Source organism: Zingiber officinale, chromosome 6A (assembly GCF_018446385.1).
Source record: "Zingiber officinale cultivar Zhangliang chromosome 6A, Zo_v1.1, whole genome shotgun sequence".
Taxonomy (NCBI): Eukaryota; Viridiplantae; Streptophyta; class Magnoliopsida; order Zingiberales; family Zingiberaceae; genus Zingiber; species Zingiber officinale.
Genome location: NC_055997.1, coordinates 106,033,354 through 106,049,678, shown reverse-complemented (window position 1 = coordinate 106,049,678; position 16,325 = coordinate 106,033,354). Strand labels below are relative to the sequence as shown.

The 16,325-nt window shown below is 35.8% G+C and overlaps 2 protein-coding genes across 2 annotated transcripts; both read left to right on the top strand.

The window, feature by feature from the left end:
• The first annotated feature begins 80 nt into the window (after positions 1-80).
• LOC121995116 lies at positions 81-921 on the top strand. The gene is made up of 2 exons (XM_042548942.1): positions 81-164; positions 265-921. Exons 1-2 carry the CDS (start codon positions 81-83, stop codon positions 919-921), a joined length of 741 nt encoding a protein of 246 aa, XP_042404876.1.
• Positions 922-7,758: 6,837 nt separating this feature from the next.
• Positions 7,759-8,941, top strand: LOC121997261 (LOB domain-containing protein 40-like). Its single transcript, XM_042551585.1, has 2 exons — positions 7,759-8,054; positions 8,144-8,941. Exons 1-2 carry the CDS (start codon positions 7,865-7,867, stop codon positions 8,737-8,739), a joined length of 786 nt encoding a protein of 261 aa, XP_042407519.1. The 5' UTR covers positions 7,759-7,864; the 3' UTR covers positions 8,740-8,941.
• Positions 8,942-16,325: the final 7,384 nt, after the last annotated feature.

Below are 16,325 nucleotides of genomic sequence, written 5' to 3'. Positions count from 1 at the left end.
TTGAGATAGAGTATAATCAAGATCCAAATTTTAAAAATTCAGAGCGACCGAGAAGATCATTACAAAAAAGAATGAATACTATGATTGCTGCTGTTTCCAAATTGAAGGGTTGCATACGACAAATCGAAGAATTGAATCCAAGTGGAGCATCAGAGGAAGATATTGTAAGTTGTTTTCATTATTTCTTTTGTAGATTATTCAAGTTGTTTTCAATATCTAATTTAGTTATTAATTTTGTTTCATAATTATATTATTTTCTTACAGATGAATCGTGCTCAAATGTTATTAGTACAAGACCCTAATTACTCAAAGGGCTTCAAATGTGGACATGTGTGGAGCATTCTTCAAGGTATTGAGAAATTCAACAATGACAACGTCAAAGCTGCATCTACGAGAGTGCAACGACAAACTGCTCAAGCTGATTATTCTCAATCATATAATCTCGAGAAAGATGTTTATTCACCTTCATCTCCACATGTCTCTTCGTTTAATCTTAACATCACTGATTCAGACAGTGGTGGTACTTCAACTAAAGGACCTATTGGGGTGAAGAAAGCAAAACTAAAGAGAAAGAATGAACAACAATTCAGTAAAATGGTTTCACAGAATGACGAACTTGTTGCGGCCTTGGATCGAAGTACTAATGTTGCTATGTTCAAGGAAGAGAATAAAATTTTATTCAAAGATTTGAATACTATTGCTGATTCGATAATGCGTGAATTTATTCGCAGTGAACAAGTCAGAATTATGCAAAAGAGGACTGAAAACCAAAAATCTCAATCAACTCCACATCAAGGAGAAGGATCTAGGATCAATTCGTCTCAAGAAGAAGAACAAGGATCTCAAGATCCTTTGAATGATTCCGGTAAATTTTATGATTACTTCGGTGGCTTATTAGGAGGTAATTTGCCAGAATATTAAACATTGATTTGTTTAGTATTGCATTGTTATTGTAGTTATTTAAATGTATGTTTATTTTAGTGTTTGTGGCATCTTTAAATTGTATGATGGACTATGTGTTGTGTATTTTGGAATTTTAAATGTTTAATTGTGTGTTTGTTATGAAATTATCAATATTATAAATTTTAATATATTGATAATCTTAGTAATATAACAAATATTAAATATTAATTATTTAAGTTAATAACTAATATAAATTTATAATATATAAAATTTACATAATAAATTAAATAAAATAATATTAATTTATAATATTTAAGAATATTTAAAATATAAATTTAAGAATATAATATATTATAATAATAAAATCCGTACTTGCACCAAAATGGTGCAAGTTTTAGGGCACCGGTTGGAGAAAATATGGTGTCCCTTTTACACCAAAATGGTGTAAAAGGGACACCAGGTCTCCTCCAATGGAGACCCCAAAACTTGCACCATTTTGGTGCAGGTGAACAGTGCAGCACGAAGATGGTGTTGCACTGTTCACTTGCACCAATTTGGTGCAAGTACGGATTTTTAAAATATATTATATTTTAATAAGCAAGTTATATTTAAAAAAATTTTAGGTGTTATTAGTCTGGTGAAAATATTTTTTTTAAAAATTATCTAAATTGTTTATGATTGTATATTATCTTTAAATATTAGTATGTCTATTAAATTATTTCTAACAAAATTACAAAAATACTAATTTTAATTTTCTTGTAACTAAAAATATAATATTATAAAAATTAATAGTAATTATTATCATAATAAAAATATTTAACAAATTAATATATATGTTGAATAATAAATTATAAGATGGAAAAATAGAATATTCTAAAGAATATTCCTTTTAGTGTAGGAAATGGTATTCATTAATTGGAGTTGGAAAAAATTTTGGTGCTCAAATGACACCAAATTAATGTTGAAAGTACACCAAAATAAGTTTTGTGGTTGGAGATGGTCTTAGAGATTAGCATATGACCTTTTGCCACTAAAGGTAAAATTAGGCATAACCTAAAGTTAGGTTCTTTGCACCCCTGAACTACGACGTAGGGTATTCATATAATTTTTCATGTATTCTAGGTTTAATTTTCAGTCGCAGTGCACTGTAGAATAGTTTTTTTAGTGGGATAAAAAATGGGTTGTTAGGTCGTCCGTCACTTACGTTTTTAAATTTATTTTTATGGGTAATAAAAATTTCTATATAGGCAGACTAATTACTTTTAGGATTAATCAATTTAAAAAATTGAATATCTGAATTATATATATGTATTGCAAACATAAGCTTTGATTATTTTATACCACCAAATAACTAGACAGAGCTTATAATACCTTCAAGTAAAATAATCATTTTCATTCGCAAGAAGTTATATATGTTCAACTAATATTTGAATTATAGCATATTATTTTAAAATTATATATATATATATTGCAAACATAAGCTTTGATTCTTTTATGCCACCAAATAATACCTTTAAGTAAAATAATCATTTTCATGACTTAAAATAATCATTTTCATTCGCATGAAGTTATATATGTTCAACTAATATTTGAATTATAGCATATTATTTTAAAATTTTATCTTTGTTAATCATAATTCAAATGAGTTTAGCCATGTTGGAGTTATCCAATGGCACCATGTTAGAGTTGTCGACTCAGGGGGCTTGACTTAAATGAAAATGGGTCAATCCATGTTGGGCCGCTGGTTCAAGTTGAATCCAGGGATCACGATCTGAGAGTTTAGGTCGCACTAGGCTTGCCCCATTTCGGTCCATTCCCTTTTGGGAATCAGGGATCGACCGAGAGCAAATCCCGACCGTAATTACCCTTGGATTCATATTTCTATTCAGATTATAATTGAATTGGAACAAGTGCCCAAGCCACCCCAGCTTGGCATCCGGCAGCCCAATTATCTGCTTACAGGGCGACCTCCGATTGCCTGTCCCGATTTAAATTATAATCTAGACGAGGAGTAAATTTAAGAAGGGATGATACGATCGAATTTTAACCGGCATTGGACTGTAATTGCAGAGCTGACCATGACCAAGGAGACCAGAGAGAGGAACAAAGAAAAACGGACCGACGATCCGGACTCGGCTGGGCCTGGCCCCGATCTCCTTATTTACTTACCATCGACTCCACCGATGTTGTCTGTCCGCCTTCCGATTGCCGTAGTCTCTACTCTTCTCCTGCGACGCTGCCTCAATCTCCCTTTCCGCCACTGGCGAAGAAAAGGGGTTTGAGCGGTCGTCCATCCAAGTGTTCGGTTTCTCATCGTCATCGGCAGTGTATCATGGTTACTCGCTCACCTCCGCTGCCTCCGTGGGGTCATCTGCCTATTGGAAGAGCAAGCGGCCGCGGCGACGGAGGAGAAAAGAAATGAGATGAAGAACCGTGTGGGCGGCGACCTATGGTGCCCCCGTGGGATTCTGTTCGCCGTAGTGGCATCCGTGGATTGTATAGTAGCTCACCATCCGATGGTTGGAAGAGGAATGCATGAGGCGGCCCAGCAGATCCACAGAGAGGTATTTCATCTTGAATTCGTTTTTCCTTTGGTTGTTGAATTAGAAGATCTTCTCTTTCCCTTGGATTATGGTGCTTATACGATTTGATGAATCAATTAGGGTCTACTTTACTTCTTGTAGAATCGGAACTTTGGATGCAACGATTATTGAAGAATTACTGCCTCTCTGTCCTTATCTTCATCTTTAGGGGGTAACTTAAGTTTTGTTAGTATACATTTTAGAATAGGTTACTTGAATAAAATAAAATGTTGCTTAGTCTTTCTTTTATTATTATTATTTTTTTTGGGTTTAAATTAAGTCATATGAAGGTTTAGACTGAGTCATGTCATCAGTCCATAAAACAGAGCATTGAGAGGTTTTTTAGTTGTAATAACTAATAAGACTTTTGAGTATGAGACAATAATTTTGTATTAATCTACTATTTGTCATTAATAAATGTTCTTCCTTTAATCTCTTCCTTTGAATCTACATAGATTAGTTTGCAGAAGCTTATAGATCCATTTATAAGCCAGGATAACACTTTTTTCCTTCATTCTAATATTGCATTCCTTTCAAATGGGAAATGTTTCCTTATCTTCTTTTTCAATAATTGTCTATGTGATTTTGATTGTTGATGGTGATAATATGACTATTCACGATGTCAAAAATAATAGAACAACCAATTCTAACTACAATATTAGTAAAATGAGGTAAAACAGGTGGAGATACTAGGATTGTCACACAACTTTCCTTTGAAGGGGAGGCTTGGTGCAACAATAAAGTTGCTCTTGTGTGACCAAATCACGAAACAACATGCAGGATAAAACTGTGTACAATAGATCTAATGTAGTTTGATCCTTTCATGGGACTGTCTCTTATACACAATTTCATCATGCTTCATGAAAGATGCGCTCAATGTAGCATGAAGATGCTAGTGTGTCTATCTTATGGAAGGAGGAGGATCAATGAGTTTGATCTTGTAGGGTCAATGACTATTTGTGAAGGGCAAGAACATTTCTCCGTATCTTCTTTTTAGAAGTTTCCTCCCTTATCCGCATACATTGAGATCTTATCCAATGCATGATGATGATATCTAATCTCAAACATTGGATCATGATAATGTAACCTTCCATTTTTCTTTGGAGAGAACTTTAATAATTTTTAATTAGTAAATATTACAATTTCTTACTTATTTATAAACATTTTTTATCTCAATGACAAAAGAGCTTATCTATCAATCTAAACCTCGTGCAATGAGAGTTTCTTCATCATGGCATTTCTCTTCAAACCAATATCTTGTTTGACCCTAACTCTCCTTCCGAGCCAGCCAATAACTCAGTTTGCTGATTTGGATATCAGTGAGCTCCAGTGAGGCAGAAGCATTGCTGTCAACTGGCATAGTTGAGTTCTTCTCAAGCTCTTCAGATTGTTGTGATGTGGCCTGATCATTCTTCAAGCTGGATTTGAAGAGAGGAGAGCAAACAGATGGTTTTCATTTATCAAGTTGAGTAATTCTTCCATTCCTTTCAGGGATCTTAAGGTTATACTGTTCTTAACATGATCTGGTTAATATCTTAGAAGAACTGTACCCCATTTTCTGCTTCAGTTAAAAGAAACATTACAAATCATTAGAACTTTAATTAACAAAAATACATGAATGGGATGTTCTAATGATCACTACCTAAACCCTAACAAGCCTTGTTTGAAGATCACTACCTGAAGCTCTCCTCATTCTGATTAATATTTGAAGGTGTTTTCGTGTTATAGGAATTAAAGTAGCTGCAACAGCTGATCTTTTGAGATCCAACATTTATGAAGGATGGCAGTCTTGTTGTGGTCTATCTTTCCTCGCCAGAAAAAAAAAACCAAAACTTTGGAAATGCACAAGTAACAACACTTGTTACCTTTTAAAATTTAAGAGCGAACGAGCAAAGGAGCTTGCGTTATCTATGTTGAATTGGTGTGGTACATTTGTAGGTGGTAGCATAATTGAGTTTCTAATCATCCTGTTGCCCTTCCAAGGGTTGGCTTCTTCCTCATATGACATGTTCTACATTCCAGGTTCAAAAAATTCTGCTGACATCACAATATTGTTCTAAATGATGGCGGTTGAGACGGCCACCTAAACACCGCCTAAGTGGGAGGCGGACCTCAATCGTATTGCCTTGTATTTAGGTCGTGGTAAAGTATTTCCGATTTGGACTCGAGACTCGTCATCGGACCCAGACGATGGATCCGGACTCGTCGTCGGACTCAAGCGACATGTCTGACGCCAAAATGCCGAAGTCGATCATCGAATAGAATAAGTTTTTTTTAACTTAGGTTTTAATCGAAATTTTAGATTAATAATTTTAATTATGATTGAGATAATTTAAATAGTCTTAATTAAAGTCTAATAAAATTAATCTATTATTTTGATATATTATTATTATTATTAATTTTTCATTAATATATTTTATAGTATTTTTCTAATTTTTGATCTTTTATTTAATATATTATTTAATTATATATAAAAATAATAAAAAATTTAACCGTCTAAACGACAGAGAGGATAGACGGTCACTGACCGCGCTTATCGCCTATCGTTATTTACATTAGGATTTTTTTTTCTTCTATATTTCATATAAGGATAAATGATGTTTCCCTCCTTAGCTGCCTTTTAATCTTCATAGGCATGAAGTAGTCTTTTAATCTTATGGTCACGGTTAAAAGACAGTTGGAGGATCATTTAAGAAACCATAGAATAAGAAATATTAGAGGAAAAAAAATGCCCACAGGAAAAACTTGCATGTTACATATTTAAACATGCTATGCGAGGAAAACCTTTGAAAGGGCAACAGGTGGTTGGGTAATTAATTATTCTACCACCTACAAATGTCTTGCACCGATCCAATATAAATCATGCAAGTTTCATGATGTATCATTCTTTGTTGTCCTCTTGTTCCCTTCTTATTATTTTCTGCACTATCATCATTCTACCATCCATCAAATCATTCTACCATCCATCAAGCCCCCAAACAGGATTGAGTAGGATATTACGGGCCGATCTTCTTATAATAAGTAGGAATCGATAAAACTAAATGAACAGTATAGTTAACTATAGTTTTTCATATTACCTCCTCACATATAGTTGTGAGGCCGATTGAGTGGAGCGACATATTCCACCTTTTTTCTACAATTCTACCATCCATCAAATGTTTTTTTTAATGTAGATATTCAATTTGTTGAATCGACTATTATCAATAGTCGTTATCATTTTATAAAATTTTTCACTAGCCATTAAAGATAAATTTTAGAAACTCTTGTACAACTATTTTAAAGTGAGATTTAGGATGAATTTAGGGATCAGGGTTATAGTAAGTAAAAATAGTTGGATGAAGTTTAAATAATTTTGACTTAATTGGTAAATAATATTTTGATACATCTTATAAGGAGTATTTTGGGATAAAATTATGAAAGATGTTTTTTTTTTTGATGATTTATAAAATTTGAAGCTTCCTTTTTATTTTTACCTAAATCTTTGGTAAGTTTTTTATTTTTTATTTATTTTTCCATTTTTGCTCATTAATATATTGACAGCCACTCTTTTTCTCCATTCTAATCGTTTTTTTTTTAAAAAATATATATTATTTCCACCTAACTTGTAAAATAGATTTGTGGATAGACACAAATCTACTGTGAAGGTGAAGAAACATGGAGCTGGAAAAATGGTGCAGGAGGTGTTTACCATGGGCAGATTCTTTTAGGACAACTCATTGTATTCATATTCTTATCTAAAAACCAAGCTTAAAATCTAAATTTAACTGACGGCAGAAAAAAATTGGAAGGAATAGAGTTCCGAAATCTGTGGGTCGGGTGGGTCCGTACGATGATAATCAAGAGGGACCATACCACACCTAGTCAAGTCTATGGGTAAGCATCGGTTTGTGGTGGTGGAGCCCATGGGGTGGGGTCCCTCCGTACCAAGAAACCACCGCTTTTTCCACAAAACCAGGAGCGTCCTTTCCATTCTGTTTTCGTAATTCCATTCCACGAACAATAAATAACAAAAATAAATTTATCTTCCAAATTCATCGTCTCGTCACAAATCCGCCGTCCTTGGGCTTCCATAATTCTGATTTTGAGTTCTTACCGACGTGGACTGCCAATACCAATTTTAAAAAAGCGCAAAAAAACTATTTATATTAAATAAAATCTAGCTAAACCCGCTTTCCTCCCCTCCCTGGAAACCACAGGCCAAACCCACGGCTCGCTTATCGCTATCCTTCCCCCCGCTCCGGACTCCCACCCGCTTAAAATACCCCTCCCTCTCTCTCTCTCTCCTCCACACTCACCCCACCCCGCTCCTCCTTTCTTTCCCCGTTGAATTTCCATCCCATTTCGTTCTTGAATTTGCTGCTGCCTCCTTTTGATCCGCCATGAGGATGAGCTGCAATGGCTGCCGAGTTCTCCGGAAGGGCTGCAACGACACCTGCCCCATCCGCCCCTGCCTCCAGTGGATCAAGTCCCCCGAGGCGCAGGCCAACGCCACCGTCTTCCTCGCCAAGTTCTACGGCCGCGCCGGCCTCATGAACCTCGTCACCGCCGCCCCCGACCACCTCCGCCCCGGTCTGTCTCTTCTCCGTACCGGTCGATCTGATTGATTTGCATTTTTTTGATGGAATCGTACTTAATTGGCTTTGTTTCGTTTCGGGCAGCCGTGTTCCGGTCTCTGCTTTACGAGGCCTGCGGCCGGATCGTGAACCCGGTTTACGGCTCCGTCGGTCTGCTGTGGTCCGGAAGTTGGAACCTGACCCAGGCCGCCGTGGAGGCCGTGCTCAAGGGTTCCCCCGTCTCGCAGATGCCCTGCGATACTGCGGCCGCCGCCCCCGCGCCGCCCTTCAAGGCCTCCGTTTGCGACATCCGCCACGTCTCCAAGCCTGCCGACGCTGGGCTGCACAAAGTCAACAAGCCGCGCTCTCGCTTCAAGCGCCCCGGCGTCGCCAAGCCCGCCAAAGGGCCGGCCGCGCCGCCAGTGGAGTTCGCCATTAGCCTCGGAGATGAAGAGGAGGAGGAGGAGGAGGAGACGATGTCGTCGGCGGCGTCGCACGTGAGCCAAGGCGAGCCTGGGACGGAGGTGGAAGCGGATGAGGGAGTGATGAGCCTGGAGCTCACGCTGGGGCTGGAGCCGGTCCCGGTGTCGGGCCACGCCGTGCAGGCGGCTGCAAGGGCGCTATGCGACCTCAGAGTCAGAGGGTGGGACGCCGACGCTCGAGCGGCGGATCTCGTCCTGTCGCCGCCTGGAACTTGTTGAACATAACCAACAGTAGCTTTTTTTTTTCCTTAACAATTTTGCCCTTTTTCTCCCTTTATATATCGGTAATAGCGGAGTTTGTAGCTTTCTTCCTTCGCTTTCCTCTGCTCTGTTCTATTCTGTTCTATCCTATCTTATGTTAATCAAATACCTGAAGTCAATGGTAGATTAATGATCGAGTGTATTCGCTCATTTGGTTTCAGTAAGTCTCTTTTTTTGTTTGTAAAATCTGTATATTCTTGTTGAGTTTGTTGACGTTGTTTATCGATAAGAACAATTCTATTTTGATGCTTAATTCAGATTGTTTTAGAACAATTGAGTTGGTAATCGAACTCACCCTATGGGAAATTGTACATTGGTATCATTGGATTTTTATTCGGGATCCAATTGGACCAATTAGATTTACCTCAATTCAGGAGGATTTGGAGGTACTAAATTGGGGAAATATTTTAACCCTAAATTTTATTTTCATGTTTCCCCCTCCCTTCTTCCTCCTATTCAGATCTTCCCGGCGCCCTATCCTAATTTGGAAAGGCCATCATTCCACCCTTTCCCAATTTTGAATCTCACTGGATTCTCTTTGTTTCCGAACTTGATCACTAGCCTCTCCTAGATTTGGCAATCTTGACATGAATTCTGAATTTGGAATGCTGAGTGTAGTCTTCTCCTCTATTGCCTTGGAAAGGGTCGTTGGTTTGATGACTTAGGGTATCTCGGTTTTTAAAGAGATTTGTGAAATGAAAAAGTTGAAGAATATAGATGCAAAGTTTAAGATTTGCAATTTAAAAACGATAGTGGAATTTTAAATCTTCTTTTTTATTTTAAAATTAACAATATGAGTGAGACCATTAATTAAAAATGTGAACAAGTTAATAATGTAGGATCAAAAAGAAATTATAGGGAAGTATTTTTTTTGCAGAAAGAATGATAAATTTTTATATTTTTAATATAGCATTGAGGTAATATTCTGGAGACTAAAAAAAAATTCATATTGCTTTGGAAAATCTCAGCGAAATAGATTTGAAGGCGAGAAACATTGAGATAGACTTATGGACGAGGATCATTAATGACATCGAAATTTAAAAGGTAAGTTGAGAGTATAAGGGAGATTGTAATTTTGTGTTATTGTCTAGTTAGATAAAGGTTTGCTCAACTAATAAATAGATGTTCGGGTGGCAATTGATATTTTGACTTATCTTGAGGTAAGTTAGGATTCTCGTCCTCAGCGTTTCACTTGTAAATAGGAAGGTGGTTATCTACCTATCCAACTCTGATTAATTTTCAAGATGATTGATTTTGATAGACGATTTAGTGTTATAAATTTTTTAAACTCTTCAATTGTAATATGTTTGGGTGAGATTTGAGAAGTCCGTCCCATTTTTTACTATTGTAGTGTAGCTCTGCAGTAGAAATTTCACGTCCAGTCCAATTAATTAAAAATTATTGAGAAATATGATAATTTTTATTGTATTCAAGTCAGCTAAATAGGTCTTTAACCAATTACGAAAGTATTCATTGATGAATAAACTTGCTTCTGCAGCCAAACTGATAGACTGGAATTTATTTAGTCGATTGAAATATATCAGTTGATTATAATAGATTCAAGTAGTAAAAGGGTGATTTATTCGTCCTTATCAATTCGTCTCTAGGTCAATATATAGGAAGTAAATCATGAACGACTACTAGCCATTAGTATTAATCTCTTAGAAAAAACTTTTCACCTTTTGGGAGTAACCCTTTATCCCTATAAAACAAACCTCATTCCTTTTACTCAACTCACTTTAATTCTTAAGTTGTGAATTTTCTTCTTGAGTTCTTTTCCCTCTCACTCTCTTAAGAGTTTCAAGACTTCAAAAGTTCGACAGGGCTTGAAATTTAAAGTGTTCATATTTTGAGATGCAAGTCATTGTATTTTCGAAGACGATTGTCATAAACCATAAACACCTGGGTGGAGCAATATCATCTTAAGAAAAGAAGGCCTAGTCTTCACCTTGACCTTAAGACTCTTATCCTTAGGGATTAGTTTATCTAAAGGAGTTGTGTCGATATCCGAAGAGATAACTAGACAATCGACAAGATTATATCGGTAACAACGATACCAAGAAGAGTATGTCTCTTACCTACTTCAATAATCCAAAGGGAATGTCGAGAGTATAAATGGGACAAGGTCCATATCGCCATATCGAGTTCCATCAGTTAGAGTCATCGACTCATCGTCGAAATGACTAATCAGACCCAACGGTTGGATCTCAACATCGAAGATCCATATATCCATATGTAAAAATACCAACAGTCCCCAATCCCCAGTCCCCAGTCCAGCAACCTTCTCGACTCATCTCCTCGACAACTCGATTCTCCTCGCAACGTCTTGACTCATCTCTAGCATGGCGACGCGCCACAACTTCAGGTTAAGTGGGTTTTATTTTATTTTATTTTAATTTTTTTGATTGTTTCTAAATTACAATGTATGATTTATTAATAATTATTGACTTATTTTACCTACAATTAACAATTGAAAAGTTTGGTTGTTTAAATGTTTAGTTGTTTTTGTATATTTGATTATTTGATAATTGAAATTTAGATTCTGTATATTTGATTATTGGATAATTTATAATTTAGTCTTTTATAAACTCGAAATCTGTGATGTAATTAGTTTTTTTTAATTAGTTGTTAGTTAATTGTGATTTGTGAATATTGATAATTTATGCTACATTAATTTTATTTTTTTTAAAGAATTATTTTGATGAATGATGCTAAATAATTTAATTGTGTTATAATGTTATTATTTATTATTTAATTGTTCATATTAAGTTTAGTAAAATAATAGTTTATGTTGATAATTTTTTTTCTATATATTATAATTTATAGAAAATATTGTAATATTTTATAAAGAGGGCTAGGAGTTTAATTGAACCATCTAGTATTCCCGATGGAGAGTCTACTCTACCACAAGGTCCACAATCACCACCTCCTTCTCGTCCACAAATTTTATTTGAAAATATTGAAAATCTGAGTAGTGAAGTAGAAATTATTGCTGATTCTGGTTTACGAAAACTAATTCAAGAGTATGATATTGGTGTTAGAGATCATATTCGAAAAGAATACGTTGCTATGAGTCCTTGTCAACCTCAAGACCATAATTTTCCAAGAAAAAATGGATAAAGACAATAATTGTTTTAGAGATGTTTGATTTAAATATCGTAATTGGTTGGAGTATAGTGTTTCAAAGGATGCAACCTTTTGTTTTTGGTATTATATTTTTAGACCTAGTAATATAGGGTTTGGAGGAGATAATGTGTTGGTGCAATTTGTACTAATGATCTAACTCAGATTTTAATGAATGACAAGGAGATTAAAGTTAGAGTGTTTTGTGATCTAATTGATTTACCAAGTATGCAGGAGTTGATAGGTCTGAAGGACCTGACACCAGGTTGAATCCAGCTAGGTCTACTGGATCTAATAGCTGATGTGAAGTCTAGATAGATCTACGAGACTTGATATCTGACGGGAAATCAGGTTGGATCTATGGGATCTGACAATCGATCGAAATCCAGTTGGGTTCGCAGGACCTGACAATTGTGCAAAGACTTGGTGAGTCAAAGGCAAGTCAAGAAACTGTAGTTGGTAAGTAAGAGGTAAGCAATTAAAGGAGAGATACAGTGAGGACGTGTTCCTAGTTAAGGGAACTGTAGGCGTCGATTTAGCTTAGGTCTATTTGGGAAACCTAAGCTGAGATCTTGACTAGATTCTAGTCTCGAGGAGACAAGATCTAATTACTACTATTATCCTGCTGAATTGTGCTAACTTTTTTTTTACAGGATAAACATATTTTTATTACCCAGATCTAACTCTTTTTTACAAGGAAGAAGGTTGGAAAAAAGGGTGTTTGAGCACTTAGACTCTGGGTGTCCAGAGCTGGTCCGGGTGCCCGAACCAGCTTTGCTAGGGTGGCCTACCAAGCACCTAGGCGGTCCTGATGCCCGGGGCTGGTCTAGGTGCTCAGACCAGAAATTTCATTTTAAAGTTGAGTTGGAGTGCAACAACTGGCTGAATCCACATCAACGGTCTAGACGCTCAAAGGGGGGGCTGGGAAGTCGGAAGTGGAAAAACTTGATGGATCAAGTTTTAATGAGATATCACCACATCAACAGTGGTTTAGGCGCCTGGAATGGGCTTATATAAAAGCCTTCAACCACCAGCATCAGGACATCACCTACTACAAGTTTCATTCTTGCTTGCTGCTCTGAAAAGGCACCGACAACACCAAAAGATTGCTCCGAAGTTTGAGGAACGAAGACTTCTTTAATTTCCTTTCTGTTTGTCGGTAACAGTTATATTTTTAATTCTTGTTCTCAATCTTTGTAATCCATTTATGAATTGACAGTGATTGTCCAACAAAAGTGATTGACGATCGCAGGATTTGGAGTAGGAGTTATCACATTCTCCGAACCAAGTAAAACTTGACATTGTTAGCATTATTTTTTTTTTGTTTCCCTTTTCCGCTACATAACTCATTTTAACTCGTGATTTTCGACGAACGCTATTCACCCTCCTCTAGCAACTTTACAATCCAACATGATGTGTTTACAAGATCTAGTTTCGTAAATTGGAAAAAAGCGATTGAAAAATTCAATAAACATGTAGGTAGAGTTGGTAGTGCGCACAATGAGGCAAGAATATAATTTGAGGGGTTCAAGAATCAAAAATAAAGTTTGGAGTATTCATTTTCATTGGGGAAACATGAGATTGAAGTTGTTTATCGCAAACGCTTGACTGCCATTTTAAAAGTAATTCAATTTTCATTTCTACAAGGATTATCTTTTCAGGGACATGATGAGTCTTCAACATTATCTAATAGAGGTAATTTTTTAGAATTGCTCGAATGGTATAGCTCGGAGTGTCCAGAAGTTGTGACAGTTGTTGGAATAAATGCACTTGGAAATAATCAAATGATTGCCTCAAAAATTAAAAAGCAACTGGTGAATGCTTGTGTAGTTGAGACCACAAATGCTATTCTAGCTGATCTTGGAGATAGATTGCTCACTTTACTGCTTGATGAGGCTCATTATTGTTTAGTGAAAGAGCAAATAGCAGTTGTTATTAGATATGTGAATAAACGTGGAGAGGTGATTGAATGATTTATGGCTGTAGTTCATGTTGCAACAACTACATTTGCTTGTTTGAAGGAGGCAATCGATTCTTTATTTGCTAAATATGATTTGTTAGTGGCGAGATTGAGGGGTCAAGGATATAATGGTGCTTCAAATATGTATGGAGGTTTTAATGTCTTAAAATCCTTGATAATGAAAGAAAATCCGTATACAAGATATATTTATTGTTTTGCTCATCAACTCCAGCTAGTGGTTGTAGTTGTTGCTCAAGAAAATCAATATGTTTGTGATTTTATGTAGATTGTTGGTTCGATTGTGAACACATCTGCATCATCTTGCAAAAGGGTCGACAAACTTCGACAACTTGAACATGATAGAAAAATTGAACTTCTTGAAAGAGGAAAGATTAGTTCTGGTATAGGACTAAACCAAGAAACTAGTCTAGCTAGACTTCGAGATACACGATGGGGGTCTCATCATTCAACTTTATATCGTATTGAACAAATGTGGTCATCTGTTATAGAAGTTCTTCAAAATTTAATTGATGATGGTGATTATTCTTCTAAGGGTTTAATTAGAACTTTGGTTGAAAGAATAGAGAAGAATGAATTGTGTTTATTCTACTATTGATGAAATGTATATTGACAATCACAAATTATTTGTCAATGGTTCTACAAGAAAAATATCAAAATATTGTGAATGCGATGCATTTGATCAATAATGTGAAAGGCAAATTGTAAAAATTGAGAGATTCTGGATAGGATGTTTTACTTGAGGATGTGAAGAAGTTTTGTAACACTCATTCTATTGAAATAATTAATATAATAGATACCATCAATAGCCATAGTCGTTTGAAGAGAGATGGAAAAAATATTAATTTTTATCACCACTACTATGTTAAAAAATTTTGTGAGGTAACTTCATAATTCTTTTTTTATTTACAGTCAATTAAATTGTTTTAAACATTATCATATTTATTAATTTTTATTTTTATTATTTGATTTTTAAATTGCAGGTTATTGATATTATTCTACAGGAGATGGATAGTCGTTTATGTAAAACAACTACAGATTTGTTGATTTGTATGTCATGCCTTGATCCTAGGAACTCATTCTCTAGATTTGATGTATAGAAGGTAGTACGTCTGACTCATTTTTATCAAGATGATTTTTCTTGGAATGAACATATGTTGGTTGAACAAGAGGTTGAAACATATATTGATGATGTTAGATCAGATGAACGGTTTGAAGGCATTTTAGATTTGGGAGCTTTTGCAAAAAAAAAAAAAAAAATGAAACAATGAAGAACCGTGTATTTCCTTTGGTTTATCAGATGATTGCCCCTCCATGCTTCTTGAATCCGCCATTGAACGTGGGCACCTTTGGTTAGGGATGAGAAAAATATTAAAATTTTTAATACATTATATATTTCATATTGATATATACTATTCATATAAAAAATTATGATACAGTATTATACTGTATTGAACTTTTCAGTATCAATATCGATATGAGATTTTTTAAAAATATTTTAGTTTCCAAAATATCAAATAAATTCTTTTATAAATTATTTATTTATTTAATTATGGTCTAAAAATTCATTATAAATTATAAGAGTAATGATGTTTGCAGCGACTTCCCTCAGCGAATTCGCTGAGTGACTTAGGTGGCAGCTGATGTGGCCAAGTCCAACTCAGAGAAAAAATCACAGACTTGGCCTTTCGTAATAATCTTCCCCTTTCGCAACCGTGCCCTAACTTCCCTCCTCCTCCATTTTTTCTCCTCCGTGCCCTAACTCTACTCCTCCTCCTCCGTTTTGTCGCGACCTCTCCTCCCGTGCCCTAACTCTACTCCTCCTCCTCCTCCATTTTTTTCTCCTCCGTGCCCTAACTCTACTCCTCCTCCTCCTCCTCCTCCGTGCCCTAACTCTATTTTGTGGTGGTGTGTGAAATCAGGCGTTCGAGAAGCACAGGCTGGAGAAGGACCTCTGAGATTAAGTATTGTTTAGGACGATTTGTGATTTTAGGTATACGTTATCTATTTATCAAGTTTATAGGGATTAGGCTATTTTGTTTCCAAGTCATGTCAAGGTTGGGCCTTTAATAGAAGATCCAACACCTCTTGTTGTCACCATCTTCATTCTTAATTAAGTTTGGTTCTTTTCACGAGCTTTTGTTAGTTGTTTGACCTGGTGCTGGATTAAAGTACTTCATGAATTTATCTATTATTTTCGTTTATTGGGTGTATACTTAAGCATCTTGATAGTTTCCTTTATGTATACTACTGATAGGTTATATATCGAACATAACCAGTTGCTAATCTTGTGATTTGTTTTCTTTCACAGGGTGCCAACTATCGGGGGCAAGGAGCTTGACCTTCATTGTCTTTTTGTTGAGGTAACATCCCACCGAGGAGGCATTGAAAAGGTAAAGCGATATTGAAATTTTTGCTCAAGAATTTAAAACATTATACTGCG